At 32.1% G+C, this 24,812-nt stretch overlaps 6 protein-coding genes across 8 annotated transcripts; 2 read left to right on the top strand and 4 right to left on the bottom strand.

The window, feature by feature from the left end:
- Positions 1-2,750: 2,750 nt before the first annotated feature.
- LOC145755764 (organic cation transporter protein-like) lies at positions 2,751-8,627 on the bottom strand. The gene is made up of 13 exons (XM_082572010.1): positions 8,458-8,627; positions 8,158-8,245; positions 7,516-7,668; positions 7,245-7,348; positions 6,511-6,665; positions 5,640-5,829; positions 5,069-5,192; positions 4,513-4,675; positions 4,137-4,310; positions 3,816-3,924; positions 3,420-3,519; positions 3,037-3,236; positions 2,751-2,838 (listed from the first exon to the last, which is right to left on the bottom strand). Exons 1-13 carry the CDS (start codon positions 8,625-8,627, stop codon positions 2,751-2,753), a joined length of 1,818 nt encoding a protein of 605 aa, XP_082428136.1.
- A 1,594-nt stretch (positions 8,628-10,221) lies between these two features.
- Positions 10,222-11,669, top strand: LOC145754792 (N-alpha-acetyltransferase 20-like). Its single transcript, XM_082570910.1, has 3 exons — positions 10,222-10,502; positions 10,677-10,888; positions 11,399-11,669. The coding sequence occupies exons 1-3, from the start codon at positions 10,323-10,325 to the stop codon at positions 11,541-11,543; spliced, it is 537 nt and encodes a 178-aa protein (XP_082427036.1). The 5' UTR covers positions 10,222-10,322; the 3' UTR covers positions 11,544-11,669.
- Positions 11,618-14,394, top strand: LOC145755763 (protein max-like). The gene is made up of 6 exons (XM_082572009.1): positions 11,618-11,644; positions 12,129-12,188; positions 12,337-12,366; positions 12,561-12,668; positions 12,987-13,110; positions 13,682-14,394. The coding sequence occupies exons 1-6, from the start codon at positions 11,618-11,620 to the stop codon at positions 13,777-13,779; spliced, it is 447 nt and encodes a 148-aa protein (XP_082428135.1). The 3' UTR covers positions 13,780-14,394.
- On the bottom strand, positions 13,566-16,690 carry LOC145754609 (RNA exonuclease 4-like). Its single transcript, XM_082570689.1, has 4 exons — positions 15,822-16,690; positions 15,277-15,431; positions 14,805-14,969; positions 13,566-14,357 (listed from the first exon to the last, which is right to left on the bottom strand). Exons 1-4 carry the CDS (start codon positions 16,446-16,448, stop codon positions 14,108-14,110), a joined length of 1,197 nt encoding a protein of 398 aa, XP_082426815.1. The 5' UTR covers positions 16,449-16,690; the 3' UTR covers positions 13,566-14,107.
- Positions 16,691-17,064: 374 nt separating this feature from the next.
- On the bottom strand, positions 17,065-19,256 carry LOC145755189 (uncharacterized). Its single transcript, XM_082571417.1, has 8 exons — positions 19,168-19,256; positions 18,843-19,038; positions 18,431-18,651; positions 18,226-18,268; positions 18,048-18,121; positions 17,713-17,928; positions 17,486-17,648; positions 17,065-17,418 (listed from the first exon to the last, which is right to left on the bottom strand). The coding sequence occupies exons 1-8, from the start codon at positions 19,211-19,213 to the stop codon at positions 17,325-17,327; spliced, it is 1,053 nt and encodes a 350-aa protein (XP_082427543.1). The 5' UTR covers positions 19,214-19,256; the 3' UTR covers positions 17,065-17,324.
- Positions 19,257-19,806: 550 nt separating this feature from the next.
- LOC145754603 (Golgi resident protein GCP60-like) lies at positions 19,807-24,812 on the bottom strand. Of its 3 annotated transcripts, none has more exons than XM_082570681.1 (9): positions 24,649-24,812; positions 23,917-24,064; positions 23,232-23,372; positions 23,027-23,164; positions 22,834-22,925; positions 22,556-22,756; positions 21,914-22,060; positions 21,580-21,717; positions 19,807-20,638 (listed from the first exon to the last, which is right to left on the bottom strand). In XM_082570681.1, exons 1-9 carry the CDS (start codon positions 24,782-24,784, stop codon positions 20,430-20,432), a joined length of 1,350 nt encoding a protein of 449 aa, XP_082426807.1. In that variant the 5' UTR covers positions 24,785-24,812; the 3' UTR covers positions 19,807-20,429. The 3 variants fall into 3 exon arrangements, with proteins under 3 accessions (XP_082426807.1, XP_082426808.1, XP_082426809.1); XM_082570682.1 differs by having other exon boundaries at positions 19,807-20,635; XM_082570683.1 differs by having other exon boundaries at positions 22,556-22,760; positions 22,838-22,925.

Genomic DNA, 24,812 nt, shown 5'->3' with positions numbered 1-24,812 from the left:
TCACGTAAGCAATGACGTAATCAGTTCTAATAATATTTATTGTTAATCGTTTTTGCATTTTAAAAAGTTTGTTTGGGCCCTTATAGGTAGAATTACCAAAATTTTATGTTACAAAATTATATTGCAGATTCCAATACGTCATATCTACAAAATTTACTCCTTTATTTATTTTTTTAAAAATGAAACTTTGCAAAATTTTGATTTTAAAAAAAATGTATTTTTAAATTATGATTTAACTTTGTTTCTATATACCATTGATTACGTGCATTTTAGTATTAATGTATTAAATATTAGCATATATGTTATATAAACTTTAACAAATCAATTAAGAGTGGGATGATGCAATTAAGTAAAAATGTGAAAGGGCAAATCTGCGTCAGATATTTCAAAATGCGTCAAAACGGTCAATTAAGAAAAGCGGGCGACGCTTGGAAATGTCAATACAATAAAACCACACCCTTTTGCAATTAAGATAGTGAAAGTTTATTAAATTTTGCAAGCGTATGTACGCAATAGGCAATTTTAGTTAAATGAGGGAATTTGCAAATATGTTTTAATAATATAAGATCCAGCAGCAGCAATTTTCCATAGCTATTATACTGGTAAAATAAACATATTTAATCCATGACCCAGTCATGGGGCTTTTCTAATGCTACCTTTTTAAAAAGAAAACTCATTGCAGCATTTTTAAAGCATAAAATCAGCTCTTCTGGTATTGTATTGCGTAATATTGGTCAACATTGCGTGCACGAAGTGCTTCTTTACGTTTGGTGCTGCCATGCGTACGAATTGAACCCAAGATAAGAAACCAACTCAACCGATGCAAACGCAATGCCAACACGCTAACGTCAACAAATTTAACAAACCGGCGCCGTTGCATGATTAGGCACATTATACTTCGATTGTTTATATCTTATATAATTAATAAATGAGTAACAGGATGTAGGAATTCCTTCCTAGCATGTTTTAAAGTCTGCTTACGACGTAGTCTAATGTCTTGTGTATGCCATATTATTAAAAACAATAAATTTGTCATTGGTTAAAGTAAGATTTAATGAACTACTTTAAATGCCAAATGCACATTTGAGTTTACTAAACAACTTTTATATTTGATTTTCATATTTACTTAATAATACCTGCAATCGGTTAACAAAAAAACATAACTTACCGAACAAACTTGATGATATATTTCTTCTTTGGTACATGCTGCTGCACTAACTAAATTACTTTAAGTGTTGATTTAACAAAGCAAAGCTGTGAACAGAATTCCACAAGCTCCCCTTGCTTTTCCAGAAAGGCGACGCATCTTGCGCAAGGCATTGCCAGTGATTTTGTTAAAGTTCAAAATGTGATAAATTAAAAGTTTATAAAGCTTTATTTTTTTGAAATATTATTGCACAGAAAACACTGCGATTTGCATGTAAAATAAATTTGCTAGCTAAAGTTTATGACAAATTAAAACACCATAGGCCTATATGTTTCTTATAAAATTATTTACCTTATAACATACAATATACAACCGAGTGTTTATTTCTAACTATGTAACGGGCAGCATGGTATTGGTAAGAATACTTGACTTCAAGACATGAGGTCTTAGGTTTGATCCCCGCTGCTTATAATGTAGCGCCCTTGAGGAAGGCGATATAAACAGTATTAATCCTGCTAGACCAACACTTAATCAGCAGTTTACTTATTGGGCAAATATAATAAATAATATCCTAAACTACCACAGGCTACTCGAGATAGGGTCGGGGTAACCAAAGTTAATCTATGTTTAGGTCGTAATTTTGACCTTCCCACCTCGGAGATAAAGATATATAAAAAGCGTATTGCTACATAGAATATTAATACCTAATGATCATACAACATGTGATCTTTATTGCGCAATTTTTTTTGGAAGGCAACCGAAATGTCTGCCCGATTTCATTAAAAATCGTGAGACATTCCGTAACAAAGCACACATTAAATAAGCGACAAGGCATATTAATATTGGTTCCTAATTGCACAACACACTTCCCTTTTACTAAACGAGAGATGTAATTAACGTGGACAGGGGCACGCGAATATTCAATCAGCAGCTCAAAAAATGCTTTTGTAATGTTGTGAAAGATGATGTAGCCAAATTTTTATTGAGCAATAAAAAAATATTTTCTACAAATCGAACCCTACTAAATAACTTGAAAAATATTTTAAAAATTTGATTTTAAACATAAAGATGTAAAAGTTTTTTGTTGTTGTTGTAAATGATAATTAAAAGTTAGGTATAAAAAATTTAGGGTAGTCATTGAAAAGTCGCAGATTCAGTTTTAAATTTTCGAAAATAAATTTAAAAATTGCTTTATATATAGTATTAAGTGATATGTGCTGTCTATATGTAAGCGTATATTTTAATACACTTTCTATTTAAACACGGCGTCCTATTTTAAAAACTATGACCTAGTAGATGTACGTAAAAATAACACTAAACTATTACAATCTTAAAATATGCGATAGAATTTTTATGACTCATCAGAAACCTATTCGTAAAAAAAATTGCTTAAAAAATTGCTCTTTATTCCACCTGCCGGAATTTAAAAATTTACACAGAATAACCAAAATTTGCCAAAATACTTTAAAAATTAATTTAAAAACATAACAGCACACAAATGATAGTTAACAATTTTAAAACAACATATTAGACCAAAACATAACGTTAGAACTATTTTGAATAAGTCAGTACCAAATGTCTTTAAACCGGGCTGTGGCGATATTTAAAATCTAGTCTGATCCCCTTTTTCTTCTTCGTCTTCATATCCTTCATTAACTTGGACTGTAAGATCTTCTCTCTTAGTTTTATTTCTGTAAAGATTAATACTAAGTTAAGCAAATATCTTTAAAGAGTTTTAGTTATAAAACTGTGAATCCTTGATACAGTTTTAAAATTCAGTTTAAATTTTAAGTAATTGTGAACAAATGTTACTAAACGAATACAAAACCTGTAATATGTAATCAATAATAACCCATAAACAGCATCTTTTTTTAAAGAATATTTAAAACATTGAAGGCGACAAATAACTTTGCCAAAAATTCATGATAAAAAAAACAGTCGTTGACCTGTTGAAGCACTTTGCAATCGCCATATTCTCCCAATAAAATTCTTCAGCTTCGTCCAACGTGTGAAGGTAATCAGCTTTACCCGTTTCGGGATACAAAAGAACCAAAAGACCCGACGTTACAGACAAAGTACCAAATATGGTCTAAAAACAGAGTTCAAATTTTGGATTTTTTGCTAGTAGTATTGGGTATGAACGGCATTATACATCAGATTGCAACTTTTAACTCAAATTTGAAGTTAAAGACAGGACTGATCTATTGCAGTGGTCAGTACATTATAAGTTTAAACATAAGTTCCTGTGTATAATAAAAGAATATTTTTTCACCTGTGTAGCCCAGGGGACACTAGATTGAAGTTGCAAAGTAAATGGAGTGATCATACTTCCAACCCTGGCCGCCATTGATCCCATACTAATACCTGAAACTCTGTAAAATTAAACACTTATTATCAATATACACATTGCAGTAATGCAACAATTATTTATTTGTTGTTTTTTAACTTAAATGTATTTAAATTTTTTATCGGGTATTTTTTTCCAAATATTACTAGAATCAAAATAGTAAAATAGAATATACTACACAATTATGTAATTACGAAATAAAGTTGTTGGCCATGACATTTAAAAGGTGGCCATTTTTACTAGGTTTTAATTTGTGGTTAATTAAAAAAAAAGGGTACTTTCCATTAAACAAACTATATTAATTTTACACATTTTACATGCCTTGCATTTGTTGGAAAAAGTTCAGAGGTGACAGAATAAACCAAACAAAAGCCAATCGAAGCAAAAAATTTGCCCGTGATGGCCATAGCTGTGCTGGCAGAAAGTAGCTCTAAAAAAATTAAGTAACACAAGTTACAACTTGCTTTGTGTGTGGATAGATATACGCCATACATCATAGGTAGTTTCAAACGTTAAACACAAAGAATGCATTATAATATAGCCTTGTATGCATCTGTGTTTTATACAGTAATATGTGCTTTTTTAATATAAACAAGAAAAAATGACTCTTTTTGTCAGAGATTCACAAAAAAACATTTATACCTGTTCTCCCGTTTGCATTAATGTCGCACAACATAGAAACAATGCAGCACACTCCCGCCATTATATAACTTATCGCCATAATAGGTTTTCTTCCAAGACCAGAAGTGAAATAAACTAGGCCATATGCAGCAATCTCAACCAAGCCGTTTAAAGCGTTGTTAAGATACGGATCACCTGCAAATAGGGCAATCAATACATGTTGAACTTTTATTTATAACAAGATATTTGTTATTTAAGGGAAAGTACAAGTAGTATAAATTTAGGTCTAGTGCGAACAGGCCAAGTTCTGCAACAGTCTATAAAAGTGTTAGAAGTTTTAAAATGTTGCCCCGTATTAGTAATATGACTTTTTGTTATACAGCTAAAGCTGTTCTACCTGACAGATTTCCCCCGTTCAAGGCAAGTCCATAAAACACCATGCTGATTGTAAACCAAGATATCATTACGTTTACGGACACAAACCTCATCAAAGGTCGACGGAAAAAATCCCAAAACCCGATTTTTTCGTTGTCCTTGCTGGCCTCGTCGGCGACATTTTTCTAAACAAGTATGGCGAGTTAAGCTTATGTTCAAAAAAGTCAGATTAAAAAAAGAATAAGCAAAGATGTTTAAAAAGAATAACCAAAGATGGCGCTGGGCGACATCGCGAACGACTCTTTCTAAACTTGCAAATTTAATTTGGAAATTTGTATAAAAATAAAAACGCTTTTAATATTATAAAGTGAGTCATCAGTAAAACTGTATTTAACTAAAACACTGTCGTGCTATATTAGGGTTGCAACGTTAAAGTTGGAAAAAAGATAGTTATCACATGTACTTGAAATGTTAAGCATATTGTAGTCTTAATACAAATTTAACAAGTGTTCAACTTTAGAATGATTTATTTAGAAACAAGCATACGCTACAGTGCGTTATTTTTATACAGAAACGACCTTTTCTTTTTCAGTTTTAACAATTCTCTCCCAAGTGTCGTCATCCAGTTCTTTCTTTTTGCTTTTAGCATATTTTTCGACTACCAATCTTGCTTCGTCGAATCTTTCTTTTGTCATCAGCCATCTTGTAAAAAATAAATTTACAGTTTTTAAGAAAGATAAAATTGACAACATTTTAAAGTTTCTAATACAAAACATTAAAGAAAAATAAGCTTAAACTGTTTTTAAACCTCATCTTGACAATAAAAGTGCAGAATAACCGTTGGGATATTAACATCAGCTAATAACATCTTTTTTATATATTTATTTATTCTCGACGTGGAAAAATTGACTCCATGACCTAAACATAGAGTAACACCAATTACTCCAGCCAGTCTCAAGTTGACTTTGGCAGTTTAATATATTATAAATTTATAATTTCCCAACAATCAAGCTGCTGATTAAGTATTTTCTCAGCAAGAGTTTATACCGCTTATAGCGGCCCGGTCAAGGGCGCTACAGCATAAGAGGAATGGAAGTCAAACCCATAAAATAGTTTAATACTGTAGCGCACTTGTGAAAGGTACTATACCTTGGTGACTCAGGAATAAAAAAACTTAGCAGCAAAAACGGAATAGGTATCAGACATATTGTTAAGTTGAGGTAGTGCCAATCTCTTATAAAGTAAGCGATTCCAGGGTAAATTGAATGTGAGAATGCAGTTGTCAAGTTGGCGTAAGCTCCGGACTCAGCCCTCCATTTTGTGACCACAACTTCCATCGCTAAATAAAAGTTAATAAAAAAATAAAACAAGCAATTTTATTAAACTTTTTAAAAAGTGTAACAAATCAAAAATGTAACATATGGTTGATATTATAAATTAGTGGTAATTTTAAGAATAAATTTTTACATTTTTTTTTCTGTATTTATTTTTATCCTCGATGTGAAAAAGTCGAATGCGCGTCTTAAACATAGAGTAACATCAGTTACTCCGACCCAGTCTCGAGTTGCTTGTGGCAGTTTGGGATATTATAGATTATAATTGCCAGATAATTATACTGCTGATTAAGTGCTGGCTCAGCAGGAGTTCGTATCGTTTATAGCGCCGTACTCAAGGGCGCTACAACATGAGATAAGTGGGGATTGAACACACGACCTCATGTGTGGTGTAGCAAGTGTTCTTACCACTACACCACGCTGCCGGTTGTATGAAACACCACATGAATAAGAAAATTAATATTAAGGTTATGTTTTTACAAATAAATGTTTCTGTACAATTACAAAACAACACAACTAATATTTTAATTAAAGCCTCATGACTACTCCACGTATACAAATTTACTTTAGACAATGTTGCTAATACATAAATACATTGAACCTATTTACCATATAAACCTAACCTTCAAATACATATGTGTATACTTAAGTTAGTAGCGCAAACAACCCAACCTCCTTATACTTACAATAGGTGTAAACCGAAATAAAACAGGTTATTCCGAAGGCAGCTTGAAAGACTCTCAGGACCACGTAAACTTCGTATGTAGGTGAAAAGGAACAACCGGACCCAAATGCGATAAGTCCGATGGCAGTCACTCGCATTGCAACTTTTCTGCCGAACCTAGTTAAATAAGACACAAAAAAAAAAATTTTTTAATGTAGACTCAAAATTTTTAATGTCATTAGCATTGAACTTTACGTTTAAAATTTTAGAGTCCTACTAAATACCAGACAGGAATACCACACAGAACGGGTTAACTGTTTATTAGGGGTTACTGTCATTTAATTAAAAACCAAAGACTAACAGTAAGATACTTTTTATTAACCCCAACCCTAACCCTTTCCGAAAAATGCTTTTGGTTGTCCTAAAAATTTTGCCTTTTTTTGTCTTGTGTGGTAAATGTATTGTCCTGTATTGTCTATGTTGTTTTATGTGGTAATAAGTAAGACCGTTTTAATAAGAGAATAATAATGACCCAATGTCGTATAATGACCCAAACAGTAAATTAATTTCGAAATCAGCAAATTCCGCTATTACCTTATTCAAGTACAAATTTAAATCCACATTAAATAAACCATAAAATTAACAGCCATTTTTATATAAATCAGTAACTTGTGTCAAAGTTTTAAACCAATGAAGCAAATATTGGTGCCCTAGATAAGCTCAAATTATGAATAAAGCAAACAGAAAATGATTTACCAGTCCGACAAAGGCCCAATAAAAAAGGAGCCGATGAAAAATCCAAGGAAGAACAAGGTGTTTGCTAAAGAGTCGAGATACTGCCTATCGCAAACCAGATTGAACTAAAATATAAATATTTAAATAATAATTTTTTTAAGTCATTTAGAAACTACAAAACTGTATTGCAAAATCAATATAGCATATTAATTCAAATATAGCAAGTTTATAAAAAGAAAAATACTTATTTGTTATAGTATTTTACAACATAAAATCATAGTAATCAAAGCACCTGAGATACGGTGGTTTCAGTATATATACTTCTATCATAATAATATCCGTAATCACAAGTCTGTGTGCCAGGATTTTTCTCATTGAGGCATTTTAAATCATCGCATGTGCATGTTGTCAGGTTGTAGTCATATCGAAAACAAGATTCGTACTCCTAAAATTTTTTTTTTTTTTAATTATTTCATTAGAGAAAAAACATTTTTTTCAACATTGTTTAAAAGATGCAAATTATGCTTGGTGTGTATTTGATGTAGAATGTAAATTGTTTATCTGTCGTTTCTTTTCACTATAGCTAGTCACCTATCTAGCAAACAATGATATTAAAGGTTTTTTGGTATATTTGATTAATGATTAGCGTGCTTAGGATGTTGTTAAAATTAATAAGTCACAGGCAATGTCCTTGAGTATAGTAACGTGGGTATACCCTAATTAAACAAAAACATAGCAAAAAAATCATAAAATTTATTAAATTTTTGCCAATAAAAATTCTAATTTTTCTACACTATTAATGTCTTTATATTCATAAACAAATATTTCATTTTATAATTTTAAAACCAAAGAATTTAAATAGCACAAATTAAATGTGCTACACTGCCCATATGTCTAATTAATCAAATATAAATAATATAGAATAGAACGTTACCGAGTCGGCAGAGTTATAAGGAATGGTCAGGTTGTAAATATCTGCCTGAGTTAGATCTTGACATGTGTCTATAGGAGGAACCGCACATCTAGAAAATATTTTGAACAAATTAAAAAAACTTTTAATAAAAAATAAATTTGTCTTTTTAAATAAAATATTTGTTTTATATTTAATTAGTTAAAAAACTTAAACTAGCAAAATTAGTTTTTTTAATTTTAAATTTTTTTTTGAAACTTCTATGATTTTTTTAAAACTTTTTTACATGCCTTCCTAATCATAATTTAATATATTTTCACGTACCTGTGTTGCGGTACTGCGCTTAGAAAAACAGCGGATTGAGAAGTAAATCCAGATCCGAATGTTAAAATACCAGCACCGACTACCAGTAAAATTTGATACAAACTAACGCCTCCGATTTCCTCTTGAAATTCATCTAAATCCAGGGGTTGAAATTTTTTATCCTCTTGCATAACTGACTTATTAACTACTTAAGAAAACCACTTTATTAAAACAGACTAGCTACAACGCATGTATAAACGCCAATGCAATAACGTACGAGCATGTTGACATAATGCTGCTACATGATAAAAGATTGGCGGAGTTCTAGCTAAATATTTGCGTTTAATTACCAAACCCAGTTTGTGTTTGTCTAAGCAACTCGAGATAAACATCAAAAAGGGACGTTGCAATTTTCGATTGTTAATTTACAAGGCTAAAAAATTTACCTGGTCATTTTATGTGGTTATCTAATGTAATCCGTTGACAAAATAGATAGCTCCGTGTTTGATTTAACAAGGCAATGACCTTTCGTGCTTGCTTAACGAAAACGACTTTTAACCTTTTCATACCTAAATTTTTTTTATAAAATTGTAATAAGAAAAAGTGAAAGGCTTTATCTATTAAGGATAAACTTCAAATTAAAATTTACTTTGCATAGAATGTGCAAAGTTTCAAAATGTGGGAATCAAACCTAGGACCTAACAAATGGAAAATACAACAAAATAAACAAACTTCAAAATAATACTGCTATTTGTGGTGACCAAATAGTTTTTTAACTTCTAAAATTAAAACGGCCATTTTTTTGGCATACAACAAGGCCTAATTATTTATGAATATTTTATATAAATTACTTTGCAGAAAAGTGTGCAAAGTTTCAAAATGTGGGAATCAAACTCAGGACCTAACAAGGAAAAAATATAATAAAATAAACCAACTTTAAAGTAATACTGCTGTTCGTGGTTACAAGAACAGGTTTTTTGTACTTTTTCAAACATTACAAAAAGAAAAAACAATATTTTTCGCCATTCAACAAAGTTTAATAATAAATATATTTTGGAATAATTACTTTGCAGAGAAATGTGCAAAGTTTCAAAATGTGGGAATCAAACTCAGGACCTAACGATAGACTAGTAGACTATGCCAAGTAGGTTTGAAAATAACGCTACCATTTGTGGTGATTTAAAAAACTGTATTTTTAAAAACTGAGCATGGTAAAATAATTTTCTGCAGAGAAAACTTATTTTTAATGTTAAAATTATAAATTGATTAATAAATAAATATTACTTTTCAAGAAAAGTGAAAAGTTTCAAAATGTGGAAATCGAACTCAGGACCTCATACCTTCAAATCGAGCAAATGGAAGCTACGTTAAAAAATAAAATGCCATTTGTGGTGACCGAACATTTTTTAATATAAATATAACGACTACATTTTTTTTTTAAATTTGACTGTTAATTAGAAATAAGGGCATGTCTGTAAACAAAAAACATACTTTGTTAATTAATAACTACGTAAAACGCAATATAACTGGCTGTAAACTGATGTATTTTAACCTAAAATACAGCCAAAGTTGTGGTGACTTGAATTTTAATTCCATCTTTGCTTTATAAAAATATAAAAAACCCAATTGAATAAAGCAGTAATTTTAAAAATTAACAAGCTGTTTAGTTCATTAATTTATGTATAAACAAAATGCGAAGCATTTATTAGCAACTAGCCTATGACGCAGCGCTTGAATATGTTATAAGCCCCATTGCCATCTTGTTTACTTTTTTTATTTGTTATACGTTAATGATATATGGTAAGGGTTTAACTTGTATCTTATAACCGCCTGACTGTATTTGTGATTCACAGGTTGTTAAATATAGAATTTTACACGGATTAGAAATGACTTATTACAGACCCTTTACCTGCAAGGATATGCTGAGGTTCAATCGAATTAACCTTGATCCATTGACTGAAACTTACGCCGTCGGTTTCTATTTACAATACCTTGCAAAGTGGCCTGAATATTTTATGATGGCAGAGTCAGCTTCGGGAGACCCAATGGGATACATAATGGGAAAGGTAAATGATAGAAATTTCGTAAAGTGACATTTTTTTCTTTAACTGTTTTTCTAGAAAATTATTTAAATACCAAATTATATTTATCCTCAATATGGAATTGTCAATTTTTTTACACATACAATTATGATATTTTTTAAGTTGTTCCTTATGACATTTCTTTTAAATTTTAATTAGGTCGAGGGTCGAATGCAGGACGATTGGCATGGTCATGTGACTGCCTTGTCTGTGAGTAGTGAATATAGGCGTTTAAAATTAGCTGCTGAGCTTATGAAACGTTTGGAGGATATATCCGAACAAAAAAAGGCTCTTTTCGTGGATTTGTTTGTGCGCAAGTCTAACCAAGTGGCGGTTGAAATGTATAAACAACTCGGATACGTTTTGTACAGGTCAGTTAACATGTTAATATCTGTTGGGTTAAGTTTGCCACATTTAAAATTTTTAAATAGTTTAACTGTTTTTTTATAAACTTAATTAATGGAGCGTGGTGTAGTGGTAAGAACACTTGCTACACCACACAGGAGGTCGTGGGTTCAATCCCCATTGCTCATATGCTGTAGCGCCCTTGAGTAAGGCGCTATAAACGTTATAAACTCCTGCTGAGCCAGCACTTAATCAGCAGCATAATTATCAGGCAATTATAATTTATATAATATCCCAAACTGCCACAGGCAACTCAAGACTGGGTCAGAATAACTTATGTTACTCTATATTGAAGTCGCGCTTTCAACCTTCCTACATCAAGGATAAAGATATATACAAATCTATGGTTACGCTAATGCTTTTTAAACCAAGGCCGCTTTTATAAAGAAATATCATATAAATTATAATTTTTTTATTGCTAATCCTTAAACCCATTTTTAAATATTACTAACTTAAAAACTCAATCTGATTTTTAGGACAGTTTTAAATTATTATTCATCTGCAAATGGAGAATCAGATGAAGATGCTTATGACATGCGTAAACCAACTTCGAGAGATGTTAATAAACTGTCAATTAAAACAGATAAAAGTATTATTACACCCGAAGAACTGCATAGCTAACACAGGACCAGCCCCTGACTTTTCTTATAAATAATAATTGTTAGGGATTATTTATTTAATGTTACTCTAAAATAATGTTGTATTGCTTTTTGGTGTTGATTGTATATAATAAAATACATTTGCAGTCTTAAAGCTAATGTTTCGGTGTTTTTTGTAGTTTTTAAAGTACAAAAAATTAAATTTAGACTGGTGTGTAACATATATAAATAAAATACTAAACATTAACTATTTAAAGTGAAAGTAATGTAGTATAATTATAAGTGAAGAAAATTTCTTTAAAAATCTAAGACCACAGCCACGCTGCCATCGGTCACAACACTTACACCACCTCGCCTCTAAATAATTTTTATAGGAAGTCGCGTGCAACGTTTGTTGTTTGACGCTTTTGTTTGGGTTTTTGCGGTTTTGTCGCAATATATTCAATTTAATGACCATAAAATTTATCTTTTAGACCTTATATCGCGATTCGTAGATTTGTTGAAGAAAGTTAGTGTGTAGCCCTATTAAAAATTGCTGAATATTCTATTATCTGTATGGCAACGCCAACCATATTTCCTACTCTATTGAAAAACTGAAACAAAAAAGCTGGATCACGAATATACCAAATCGTTTGAGGAGGATAGAGAGGTAGATGTTGATAGCGATGTAAGTGTATACCATTGTCACTTTTTTATCTTTAACTACGCGTGAACAAACAGACAAAGGCAAAAAGGCTTTATTGTAATTGTTTACCAGTTAAAAATTGTTGAGATTATCATATTCTTGTGTTTATATTTTCATTTTTATTTTACAGGGCGATGGAAAGTCGGAAATGTCAGGAGGGGTAAGTAATTGTGTATATATATAAAATAAAAAATCCTCGTTAAAAAGGGAACCCTAATTATTATCAGCATTATCGCTTAAATAAAAAAAATTTTAAGTCTATTGCTGAATTAATTTTTTAAACAATATTAATTTTATTCTTCCATGTGTTCAAGTCTTACTTTCGATCTTGATTTAACTTTTTTGTTTATTTAGGTTAATAAAAGGTCACACCACAACGCCCTAGAAAGAAAACGACGCGATCACATAAAAGAAAGTTTTAACGGATTACGAGATTCAGTTCCTTCTTTGCAAGGAGAAAAGGTATGACCCTGCAGATTTTTTACTCTTTGTTGTATATCACCAGCAGCGCTGTGTAGTGGTAAGAACACTTGTTACACCACCATGAGGTTGTGGGTTTAATCCCACGGCTTATTTATTCGGTAGCATTTTCCTAGCCAATACGTCTACTAGCACTTAATTAGCAGTTAGCTTGATTACCGGGCAATTATAATCTGTATAATATCCCAAACTGCCACAGGCAACTTGAAACTGAGTCAGAGTAAAGGATGTTACTCTATGTTTGTTTAGTCAACCTATTCAAGTTTTCTTATGGTAGGTAACATGTGTGTTGTTTAACAGGCTTCCAGGGCACAAATTTTAAACAAAGCGACAGAATACATTCAGGACATGTCACGCAAAAACTCGTCCAATAAACAGGATATTGAGAATCTACGAAGGCAAAACAACCAGCTGGAATACAGAAGTAGGTTTTTATACCAACTACTTTAAGTTTGTTATAACATTTATATAGAAGGGAGGTTAATGGACAATTATATACATATGTCCAATTTTAAGGGGTTCCTATAAACTATACAAGATCGAATGAATGTATATCAAATGGTTATCGAATGAATCGAATGGATCAAATGGATAGAATGGAACAAAAATATTGCATAAATTAAACCCTAACCCCGACCCTCACCCATTTAGAATAAGCATAATGCATGTGATCCATTCGATCCGTTCGGTCCATTCAATCCATTTGGTTTATTTGAAAACCATTTGATATACGTTCGGGTACATTCTATTTATTCGATCCATTTGATCCTGTATAGTTTATAGGTACCAAATTTTAAGCCCTGCAAACTAAAAAAAATGCTGTTTTTGGTGCATGGGTAAAACTCACAGGCAAACATTAGTTGAGAGTTGTGACCATAATATGACAATTGAAATCCTGACCCTAGGGTGGGCTATCGACTAGTTTTGACAATTTTATTGTAACTCCGAACTTGAAAAAGAGTCCGAACTTGAAAAAAACCTTTTTTTTTTTTTAGTAAAATCTTTGGAAAGAGCAAAGCGGGAAGGAATATTTTCATCAACACCTGGCGGAAACACAGAACAAAGCATGGACATGGAGCCGGACAGTTCTTAGTCTGTTGAAGACCAAATTAGAATCGTAGAATGCATTTTTTTGGGACTACAGTTTTAAACACCCGATAAACTTAGCCATTGTCAAAAACTTGTCTTCAGTTATATTCTTTTATTTTATTTTTACTATACCTAGAGATATATATTTTAAAAAACTTATGTACGTTTGGTAATCTTGCATAATTTTACTGTTTTCTCGTTTTTTTTTTGTAATTAATTGGATTTCAGCAAATTTTCAGTGTACACTTTTGATTTAATGTATCCTACCATGTTTTTCCCCCTCAATTAAAATAAACAATAATATTTTAAAAGGCAGTAGAAAAAAAGTTATCCTAACTAGTTGAAGAGCTTTTTGCTAAAACCTTGTCAGTGCTAAGGTTCTTTTTCGCCTTTTTGCTTAGTTTTGGGGTTGTCTTTTCCGCTTCCCATTGTTTTTTGTGCATAACATACAGCCTCATAGCAGCTTGAGCATCTTGCACAGAGCTGTGCTCCCCTTTTTGAACTTGTACACCGAGAATCTTGGCACATAATACTCTTAACGCAGGTGATCTTCCTGCTGTCATTGTTTTAAAGGGAATGTACCTAGAGAAGAAGGGTTTGCTTATTAACCCTTAAACTAAGAAAATTACAAGCTTTAAATTTTAGAATCGAAAATACATTTTACAACATAAACAATTTTTATAATATGTTAAGATTATGGCTGAAAAGTATGGCGAAAAAAATTAACGACAGCGTGGTGTAGTGGTAAGAACTCTTGCTACACCACACATGGGGTCGTGGGTTCAATCCCCACTGATCTCATGCTATAGAGCCCTTGAGTAAGGCGCTATAAATGGTACGAACTCCTGCTGAGCTAGCACTTAAACAGCAGCATAATTACAGGGCAATTATAGTCTCCATAATATCCCAAACTGCCACAGGCAATTCAAGACTGGGTCGAAGTAACTTATGTTACTCTATGTTTAAGTCGCGCATTTGACTTTCCCACATCGAGGATAAAGATATATACAAAAAAAAAAAAAAAAATACTTTGCTGTGTCCCTGATGCATCTTTTAGGATGATCCAAAAACAAAACTTTAAAGTCGTTCCACAGAGCATGACCAACTAAGATTCTTCCTTGGAGGATATCTGCAACTTCCTTTTGTACAACCTCGAAGTCCGGAGCGTCAACTAAATCTTGTGGCCGAATACCGCTAAAATTAAAATTAATATAATCAACTAGTTTTACAATTCAGTTAATTCGTGTTTACTATATTTCTAAAATTTGAAATAAATAATAAAATATTTTTCATAGACAACACATTGTAGGACAATTACAAATAATTTACTTAGGTAGTTAAATTAAAATCATAGAAAGATATATATAACCTTACAGAGTTTAAAAAAATGGAATTTAAAGAAGAAGCCAGTAAATACCAGCATTAAAAAAACAGCTTATTTAAAATGATATTTATATTATTTCCGTGTTTTTTGGATCAAAAAAATACTCTAGTACCGTACCTTACAAATGTCCTGTAGTCTGTTACCTCCTCCCTGGACTTGACATATTTGTCGTAAATGCATTTCCCAAACTGGTTGACTAGAGAAACTCGAGCTAAGACTGAATTTCTTCCTTCCTCACCTACCCCAACCATCTCACAATCCATCGCCACAACCTAAAAAAAACATTTTTTAACTAAGTAAGGTATATATATATACAATATAAATTAGTTGCTCAGCATTGACTGTGCGTTTTTTCCAAGGATTTGTAATTTTTTTTTTGTATATATATATATCTTTATTCCCAATGTAAGAATGTTGAATGTGCGACCTAAACATAGAGTAACAACAGTTACCCTGACCCAATCGCGAGTTGCCTTTGGCAGTTTGGAATATTTACTGATAATTGCTGACTCAGCAGGAGTTTATACCATTTATAGCGCCTTACTCAAGGGCTTTACAACATAAGAGCAGTGGGGATCGAACCCTTGACCTCATGTAGTGAAGACAAGTGTTTTGACCACTACAAAATGCTGCTGATTAACACATTGACAGGTTAGGCTTACCTTAGTTAAACCACCAAATGCATTGGTTTTAACCAAAGTTTTTGCATTTTCGTTTAAAGGAATTTTTTTCGATTTTCCCTTCTTTACTATTTGCATTGGTTCTTCAGATTCGGCCGACAGTAAGTCATGTACATCAACATTATCAAACCAAACATCCTTGTTAAATTTGGATTTTTTTGCATTTTTGGAAAAATCATTGTTGGTATAATGAAGTTTCCGCTTATGCGATTCCTTTTTATTTTTTTCGTTGTCCCGTTTTAGTTCCTGTTCAAGAATTTTCCAATTCGAGGAACAATTTAATATTTTCTTTTTTGATTTATTTTGATTTTTTGGTATTAACGTTGTATCACTTAAAGTTTTTGAATTGTCATTACCATTTTCAACCAAAGATAAGTTTTCTTTATGATTTTTTGATACTTTTTTAACAGTTTCAGATTTTAAAGTTATATTTTCCGGTAAAGTTTCAGTTTTTAACTTCTTTTTTAGCTTATTTTTAGAAGGTTGCTTCTTTAAAATTACTTTATCGATTATGTTTAGTTTGTCTTTCTTTTTCGAGAGTTTTTTAAGGTCTTTGGTTTTCTCTTTTTTGAGAACTTTAGATTTCATGTTATTTTTAAAGTCTGTCATTCACAATCAGACAAGAGTATACATAAAATATATTTTTCGTCAATCGAATTTCAGATTTTTTGTTAGCAGTACAAAAAATGATGTAACGTTAATAAACCTGAAATAAAAGGCGACACAACCTGGCCCACCTAATGTGATACTAAATATTAATTTATTTCACTTTAATCAATAAGTCTCGTAAGTTAATATCGACTTTCTATGTATTTAAAAGAAAAAACACGTGTCCGCATGTTTATGCTGCATTAGCTCTTCACGAAAAAGCTGGATAGGAAATTGTATTTACACCCACGCATGAGTAATTTTTCTATATTCACATTTATCTCCAATCCTTTGTTTTACAAATGGAAAAAACACTTTTATTTTACACTCAAAATTTAATACAACACAAAATGATTGTCAAATTACCAGTAATTTTGTTTTAAAGATATAAGTAAAGGTTTAATTTAACATTTAAGTAAACCAATGTCGTGGTATAGGTCAATATATCTAACCTAATAATATCCATTCGACAATTTACATTTATCAATATATTATCGATTTAATTATCAAATTATTATCATTTACAGCTTAGAAAGTATTTTAACATAAAATTGTGCAAGAAAACGTGTGAAAAATATATAAATAAGTGTTTGGTACATATCTGAAGTTTAGAATATTCACAATCAAGAAAAAACACAGTATTTATCAAAATTTTTCAACAATAATTTAACAAACTTTAAATACAAACAAACTAAGGTGAACTTTACAGAAAAACACACAACAAAAAATTACAAAAAAATTAACAACTGAAAAAAAAATATGCTTCAAGTTTTAATACAAAAATAATAATTAAACAGTTTGACTACCTTTGGTTAACTTATCACAGAATTTTTTTATCTAAAATGTATGGTGCTCCGAATACGAGTTCAGCTCTTCCACTCCGTGGGCAAAGTGGCAAGCAGGGCCAAACGAACACTTTTTCTGCAGCCATCTGATAAAAAAATACGAGGAACTGTATAAAAGTTATTAAAAAAAACGATGTCTCCACCAATACTTACAATTGACATATCTCGGTTTTGAACTTGTAAATTGTTGAGAGGTCTTTACGCTTTTCCATTTCGTGGTGTGCAAAAGTACACTGGGCTCCGTAAGGACATCTACCGGTGGTAAAAAACACCTTGCACATTCGGGTTTTAAACTTCATAAACAATTCGTCGTTTCCTAAAAAAATGTAGTGTAATATTAAATGTAAAAACCAGCAAGTGCACCAAGTACTTATATTTACCGTGCGCAAAATCGCACTTTTCGCCGTAGCTGCATTTTCCGGCAAGACCCCAAGCTTTGCAAAGTCTGGTTTTGGTGCGACTGACAGACTTCTCCACGTTTTTGTGATAAAAATTGCAATTCTCACCGTAAGGGCATGAACCAATTGTATGAAATGTTGTACAGGGTTCGGTTCTAAACTTGTAGCGCTTAAACCTTTTCGAGCCTTCAATTAAAACTAAATACATATATTTTTAAATGTCAAATATTAAAGTCAATTTATTCTCGAATGCAATATACATTTATAAAAAAAAAAAAAATTAAGAAAATGGTGGAAAAATGCAATTTCTGTCGTACCTGAAGATTTTTCGGCTAATTCACCTGTAGCGTCGTTATCCAGGCTTTTGTTTTCTTTCAAACTTGAATTGCACCTAAAATAAAAAAGGGCAATTATATGAAGGCAAAAAACCTGTTCCAGATATGCTTTATTTAACTATTTTTTATGTAATTAAGTAAGAAAAAAATCCATACTTACAGCCCTGTCTTCGATTCATTTTGAAGTATAGACTCGGTTGAAACTATTTAAATAAAAAAGGATTAAATTATTATTTTAAAATGACAGTTTAAAATAAACCTATCAGATTTTGTGATTTTTTTTTAAAACAATTTAGGGTTCATGTTACTTTAAATTTACTCTTTACTTTTACGGTTCTTAGAAACCTAATACAACTTAAACTCACACAGACTTGAGCTGCCTATCGCCAGATTCGTAAGATCCTTTGCAATGACGTCATCAACAGACGTCTCGTCACTTTGATGACGTAAATGCCCAGGAATAAACTCTGTGGCCCGGGGATTGAACATGGAGCACGTGGCGCTGTCGTCCTCCAAAGCACTCTTTTTCTCTTCGTGGATTAGGGGACATTTTGGGCCCAGCTCGCACAAGCCTTCGTTGTGGTACCTGGAAATGGCAACAGGTCGTAAGGTTAATTAACTTTAAACTTTCATTGTAATTTTATTATCTAATTTTGAAAAATTTATTACACTTTGCCCTATAAATAGCTACCCGCTTCGAAGCGGTTAAAGGCTTTAGCTTTTTCGTTTTAAAACCTTTATTCGCTTTCTAATCATGTGATTTGTTACCTACTTTACCTTGGGCAGAGTCGACTGCTTTCTATATCCGCGTCAGCGAAAGTCGAGCCAATACCCGAATCGAACGAGCCAGCTCTGCTGAATTCATCGTAAGAGCAACCGTCCGTGACGTCATCGCCTTGGTATTTGGGGACGGTAAGGTAGGGCGAAGAAAACTTTCGAGGGCGGAAAATCAAAGGAATAGGTGTACGAAAACCTGCGTTAAAACCGTTATTACTTGTTTGTTGTATTAAAATTTGTTCTATAAAGCTTCCGTTACATTTTGTAGGCTATTATGATCGTATAGTAGATCCTAGAAAAACTGCCCAAGTTATACCTAGCCTACCTTTGACAGGAGCCTTAATTTCTTGAAAACTTTGATTGTATTCCATTACTGATCTTAGAAGAAAGAACTGGAGTGGTCGTTACTGTTCGGTTTTGTAGTGCTTAGCTCCAGACGCTCTTTTTCTTTTAAAAAACTGATACTGATTTTCCATATTGGCCCTCAAGTTGTTTCGCACGATTTGTTCAGTCTAAACATAGATAAGAGTGATAAGGTTTAATATGGTTAGATATAGACAGCAAAAGTCGGCCATTGAGTTGATAATAAATAAAAGAATCCGAAATAATTTAATATTTTTACCAAACTGTCAAAACATAACATTTAAAATTGTTAGGCTACGAAAGAAAATAAACTGAAGTTGTAAAACGAAAATATAAATGTAACTTGCTAAAAAATCAAATACCTATTAAATGTAGGTATGAAGCAGAAGCTATAGTATGAAATTTTGAGCAACAAGAAATGCAAAATTTAAAATATCTAAAATGTCATACTCTTTTTACTACCTTTATAATTATTCACATTATATTGTCTACATGAACTATCACAATATAATAACTGCTCCCTAAGACTACAAAAATATTTTTAATCTAACTCCTTTTATATTAGATATCAACTAAGTACAATAATGCAGGCTAATAACATGAATATGATTATGTATTCTGGACAATATACGATGTTCAAACCAGCAGTTTCTTAATTAAAATTCAGACCTTCGAATTTTACGGGTAAGGATAAGTTTAAACGGGAATCGCTTATAATTACGTCATGCTAAAAAGTGTTTACTAATTTTCAACTTGCAATAGTATAAATATAGATATATAAATTTAAATAACAACAAGGGTTAAAATACTTAAAAAGGGGCCAAAATAAATAAACATTTTCGGCGATTTTCTAGTTTTAGAGGGACTAGTGTTTTCTTAAGAAAAGAAATCTTTAAAAAAAAGCTAAAAGTTTTTAATTTAAACGAAAAAAAAATGCTAATTCATTTACAACATATTGTTAATAACATCTATTCTCCTATAGCCTTAAAAAATCAACAATTATTAAAATAAGGCAAATCAAATTTGGTGGCGTGGCCTAAGATCATAAATTTATCACTACCACTGTGTTACTGGAATCGGAAAATCATGGCAAAAAAAAATGGAATAAAACAAATACAAACGAAGACTGCCTCAAAAAAGCCTCGCGTTGATATAAATAAAAAAAAAATCAGCCACAAAAAATAGGCGTGACGTCATATCAGCACCGTGACGTCATCCTCGGCTTTATCTTGTGTAGTAAACCCGGTAGTAGAGGGTTTTGGACCGCCACAGTGAGTAGCTATTGTCAAATTTAAGAAGGTAGACGCCGCGGCCGGGGTAGCGGTGTGAGCCGGCGTGAACCTCGGTGTGACTTTCACGTCGATACACGGGGACAACTTCGTCAACTGGCGGTCGATCTTCGCCACCAGAGCCCCTCTCTAAATCACCACCTTCTACAAAACAGGGAATTCTAAATTTGGGTGGAATTCAAAAACTAGTGATTGGTACTTCTTAAAATTTATTAAAATAGTTGTGTATTGCGCATAGGTGGCCACAGTTAATCGAAAAAGTAACTTCGTTAAATGGTTATTCGATACACAATACAGTAACTTCGCTAACGTTTTTTCGTTAAATTAAACCAAATGTAACGGAAGTTATCATTGAACGTTAACGTTAAAATTTAATTAAAACAAACAAAGAAATTACCTTTTTTATAAAAAAAATGTTTTTTTTTCTTAATCGATGTTTTAACTAGACGAAAATGGTTGAGAAGAAGTTTTTAAAACTGGCACAGGCCTAATGCCCAAATAACAGTGGCCGGATAGTAATTACTTACATCGTTTAAAAATTGCAACGTTTAAACCGGATAAACGGCGATATTAAACATATATATTCCTTATATTACCATGGATTTACTTGTAAAATATTGAGTTAACGGGCTTAATTTAACGGAAGTACAATTTAACGAAAGTTAACAGGTCCGATAACGATTTTTAAAATTAACTTAAAAGTTAACTTTTAACAAAAAATTCAACTTCGTTATTTAACGTTTAACGCATTAACGATTTGGTGCCCACCTTTGGTATTGTGATATAGCGGATATAGCGTCAGACTACAAGCCAAAAGGTTTCGGGCCGCACCAATGCCAAACTATTTGCCTTTAAGCTCGGAGCTCGGGAATAGCCTTAAAATGCATTACTACAGTACACTCTTACCTAATAAAAATACAAAAACCTATCACCTTAAGGCGATATAAAAAAAAATTAATCTATACAGGCAAGAAAGGCCAAAGACTGACAAAAAATTTTTTGATATTTGACGAAGGCTTTTTGTAGACATTCTGTGTTCATTACTATGTAAGACATTAAAAAAATGTTGGAAAAATTTTTTGTACCTTCGTCAGTGTCTTCGTCAGAGCTTTCACCGACTTGTACAGAAACCCTCTGATCACTGCTTGGTTCTGACCACTCAAAATGAACTCCGAATCCAAGGTCATAATAATCTGTCGCAAACTCCCAGAAAACATAAGCTCCTAAAACCCAACAACAATTTTTTAAGGAACTATAACTATTCTATTATTTTAAAGTTTGAAATTTCATATTATTGTTAATTGTATAAAAACTAATACATTTATATTTAAGACACAAGTGCATATCTGTTAAATGTTTTAAAGTGTTGTATTTAGAGGTAAAATGACTTAAGTTTTACTAAAACTCGACTCAAGTTACCTTCTTCATGAGTTGGAACTCTCACAGTGACGACTTCCCCTCTTCCCACGTTGATAACAGACTCAGGATCCCTCTTTATCTGGGTTTTAAATTCATCTATTTGGGGTCGGGTCCATAAGGAGGGGTCGGCAATTTTGGGCACAGAAACTGAAATATTTTTAAGGGTGATAATGTCTTTTTTAAATATACTAGCGATATCCAACCCCACAGTCGGAATTTTAATTGTCATAATATGGTTGCAATTTTCAACTAATATTTGCCTAAGACAATATCACCGTGCACCACAAACAGCAGTTTTTTTATTTTGTAGGCTTATAAATTGGACATATATACCTTCCACTAAGCTCCATTATAAATAGAATAAATGCAGACATGTAATGGTTAAGTGCTAGTGTGGTTAAGTGGTCATGGCATTAAACTACGGGCTAATAGGTCACAGGTTTGACATGCAACAATGTCACACTTCAACCTTGAGCCCCGCATTCGAAGATGTATCACATATGTCCTGACTGCACACCCTTTCCAAATAAAAATACAGAAACCATAACCTCGAGGTGATATGGATAAAAAAAGAGTGGCCAAATTATGTTAAGATGTAAGGTATTTAGGACCTTAACAACCGTATTATTATCACTAATTTACCTTCAGAACTTTCACTTTCAGTAGAATCGGATTCATTTGCTTTTGCATCATTAGACGGTTGTTGTTGTTGTTGTTGTTGTTGTTGTTGTTGGGGAGTTGTCTGTGCTTCTTCTTGTTTTTGTTGTTGTTGCTGCTGCTGTTGCAGATACAAATTCATGTATTGTTGATAGTGTTGTTCCTGTAGATGGCTGATCAAGACTGCTTGCTATTAGAAAAAACAAAAAAATATTTTTACGGTAAGTTTTATATTTTTGTGATTTTTTTGAAATTTAAATCACTTGCCTGCTCGGGGTTGCCTGGGTATTGCTGTGCAGCGTATTGTTGAAATTGAGCTTGTGTTTGCGCATTTAAGGCTGTCATTATTTGCTGCCTAACAAGTAAATACCAAAAAATTACATTTTCAAAAAAAAATTGAAGCTATAAACTTAAAATTAAAAATCGAGCATAAAAAAATGATAAAATGCTGTTTACTTTTGTTGTTCTTGTTCATTTTTAACTCTTTTTTCTTCAGCCATTTGCTGAGCAATGAGTTCTGTTCTTTTTCTTTCTTCCTCCTCTCTTAATTTATTTTCTTCTTCGAGTTTTCTCGCAGCCTCTTCCTCTTTTTTCCTAAGAAATCAAAAAAACATAAAAAAAAAAAAAATTTAAAAAAAAATTTTGTAAAATACTATTTTACCTTTTTAATTCTTTCTCTTCTTTTTCTTTTTGATGAGCAATCATAAACGGAGCAAAAACAGGTACGCTCGTTTTTATTTTTTCTATAAACTTTCTTCTAGCGTCGTTTGAAGAAACATCGCCCAACGACTCCCATACTCTCCTAATATAAAAATTTTCTAGATTTTTATTTATGTAAACAATAAGCCCTATAGAAAAAACATAACCATTTTTTTTATCTTTATCCTCAATGTGGGAAAATCGAACTTTACAACCTAAACATAAAGTAACATCAGTTACCCCGACCTAGTCTCGAGTTGCATTTTACATTTTGGAATACTATTGATTACAATTTACTGATAATTAAGCTGCTGATTAAATGTTGGTTTAGCAAGATACCATTTATAGTGTCTACTTAAGGGTGCTACAGCATGACAGCAGTTGGGATCGATCCCAGGACCTGGTGTTCTGACCACAACACCACTCTGCCAGACAATTTTGATTGCCATAATATTGTCGCAACTTACAAGTAGTTTTAATGCCTGTGATAATTTACATGCGCACCACAATTACTAGCTTTTTTATTTTAAAAGCGTTAAAATTGAATCGTCAACCAAGCACCAATAGTATATAAATAAGAATAAATTTCACATCATTTTTTTTAGACTTGTATTTTTCGCTGCATATCCAATTATAAAATTCTTTACCTTTTATCGTGGCCAAACATGTCAAGATATCCGATATCAGGTAGTTCAGTTTGTGAGCTCAGAGGTCCGTGTGATACTTGCTTGGTTAAAGCTGATAGGTAAACTTTATCATCGTATTCCATGTTAAAGGTTCTCTTTCCTTCATTTTCTGTCGATAAATAATTTATAAACCAACATGAAATATTTTAGATGCCGTTCTTGTATTTTTGTTTGTAATTAACCTTATACAAGTTTTACAGTTATGCAAATTAGCAATATTGTAACATACAAGTTGATAACCCAAACTACGGTCAGATTTTTAATTGCTGTAAAATGGTTGCAACTTTCAGCTAATATTTGCCAGCAATAATTAACCTGCCCACCACAAACAGTATATATATATAGCAGTGATACAGGCAGCATAGTGTAGTGGTAACAACACTTGCTACACCACCATGAGGTCGTGGGTCAAATTCCCACTGCTCGCAAGCTGTAGCACCCTTGAGTAAAAGCGCTATAACTGGTATGAACTCCTGCTGAGCCAGCACAATAACTATCAAGCAAGCAAAAAATTTTTATGATACTCTATGTTAAGGTCGCGCATTTGACCTTCCCACATCGGGGATAAAGATATATACAAAAAAAAAATGATGAAATTTTAAACTGGTAAGATCTTTTTAAAGAAGTTCAATTTTAATAAATTTTAAGTAAGTAGACGGTAGAATAAAACAAAATATAAATGTTTGCACTTACCTTTGTAAAATTTTATTGCCATTTTAAAAGCCTCAAAGAGAGAGAACCCCCAGTACGTGTCTTCGTCATCTTTTCCATTTTCGACGATCTCTATTTTGTCAATTTTTTCCGTAACCGATTCTACTTCAGCAGCCATTTAGTCAGTTGCCCTAATTTAAACAAGC

Source organism: Corella eumyota, chromosome 6 (assembly GCF_963082875.1).
Source record: "Corella eumyota chromosome 6, kaCorEumy4.1, whole genome shotgun sequence".
Lineage (NCBI taxonomy): Eukaryota > Metazoa > Chordata > Ascidiacea > Phlebobranchia > Corellidae > Corella > Corella eumyota.
Note: the sequence above shows the minus strand (reverse complement) of the source record. Positions and strands in the feature narration are given on the sequence as shown.

Coding starts and splice junctions, on each gene's coding strand:
- LOC145755764 (XM_082572010.1), bottom strand. CDS start 8,627: ATGCAAGAGGATAAAAAATTTCAACCCCTGGATTTAGATGAATTTCAA. Junction 8,246..8,457: donor AGCGCAGTACCGCAACACAG/GTACGTGAAAAT, acceptor AATATTTTCTAG/ATGTGCGGTTCCTCCTATAG. Junction 5,830..6,510: donor TATTTCGGTTTACACCTATT/GTAAGTATAAGG, acceptor ACTTTTATTTAG/CGATGGAAGTTGTGGTCACA.
- LOC145754792 (XM_082570910.1), top strand. CDS start 10,323: ATGACTTATTACAGACCCTTTACCTGCAAGGATATGCTGAGGTTCAAT. Junction 10,503..10,676: donor TGGGATACATAATGGGAAAG/GTAAATGATAGA, acceptor AATTTTAATTAG/GTCGAGGGTCGAATGCAGGA. Junction 10,889..11,398: donor CTCGGATACGTTTTGTACAG/GTCAGTTAACAT, acceptor TCTGATTTTTAG/GACAGTTTTAAATTATTATT.
- LOC145755763 (XM_082572009.1), top strand. CDS start 11,618: ATGTTGTATTGCTTTTTGGTGTTGATT. Junction 11,645..12,128: donor ATTGCTTTTTGGTGTTGATT/GTATATAATAAA, acceptor GAAACAAAAAAG/CTGGATCACGAATATACCAA. Junction 13,111..13,681: donor CAACCAGCTGGAATACAGAA/GTAGGTTTTTAT, acceptor TTTTTTTTTTAG/TAAAATCTTTGGAAAGAGCA.
- LOC145754609 (XM_082570689.1), bottom strand. CDS start 16,448: ATGACAGACTTTAAAAATAACATGAAATCTAAAGTTCTCAAAAAAGAG. Junction 15,432..15,821: donor CATTTGGTGGTTTAACTAAG/GTAAGCCTAACC, acceptor TGTTTTTTTTAG/GTTGTGGCGATGGATTGTGA. Junction 14,970..15,276: donor GACTACAGGACATTTGTAAG/GTACGGTACTAG, acceptor TTTTAATTTTAG/CGGTATTCGGCCACAAGATT.
- LOC145755189 (XM_082571417.1), bottom strand. CDS start 19,213: ATGGAATACAATCAAAGTTTTCAAGAAATTAAGGCTCCTGTCAAAG. Junction 18,652..18,842: donor AGCAGTCGACTCTGCCCAAG/GTAAAGTAGGTA, acceptor TGCCATTTCCAG/GTACCACAACGAAGGCTTGT. Junction 17,929..18,047: donor ATTAGCCGAAAAATCTTCAG/GTACGACAGAAA, acceptor ATATGTATTTAG/TTTTAATTGAAGGCTCGAAA.
- LOC145754603 (XM_082570681.1), bottom strand. CDS start 24,784: ATGGCTGCTGAAGTAGAATCGGTTACGGAAAAAATTGACAAAATAGAG. Junction 23,373..23,916: donor ATGTTTGGCCACGATAAAAG/GTAAAGAATTTT, acceptor TTTTTATATTAG/GAGAGTATGGGAGTCGTTGG. Junction 23,165..23,231: donor GAAGAGAAAGAATTAAAAAG/GTAAAATAGTAT, acceptor TTGATTTCTTAG/GAAAAAAGAGGAAGAGGCTG.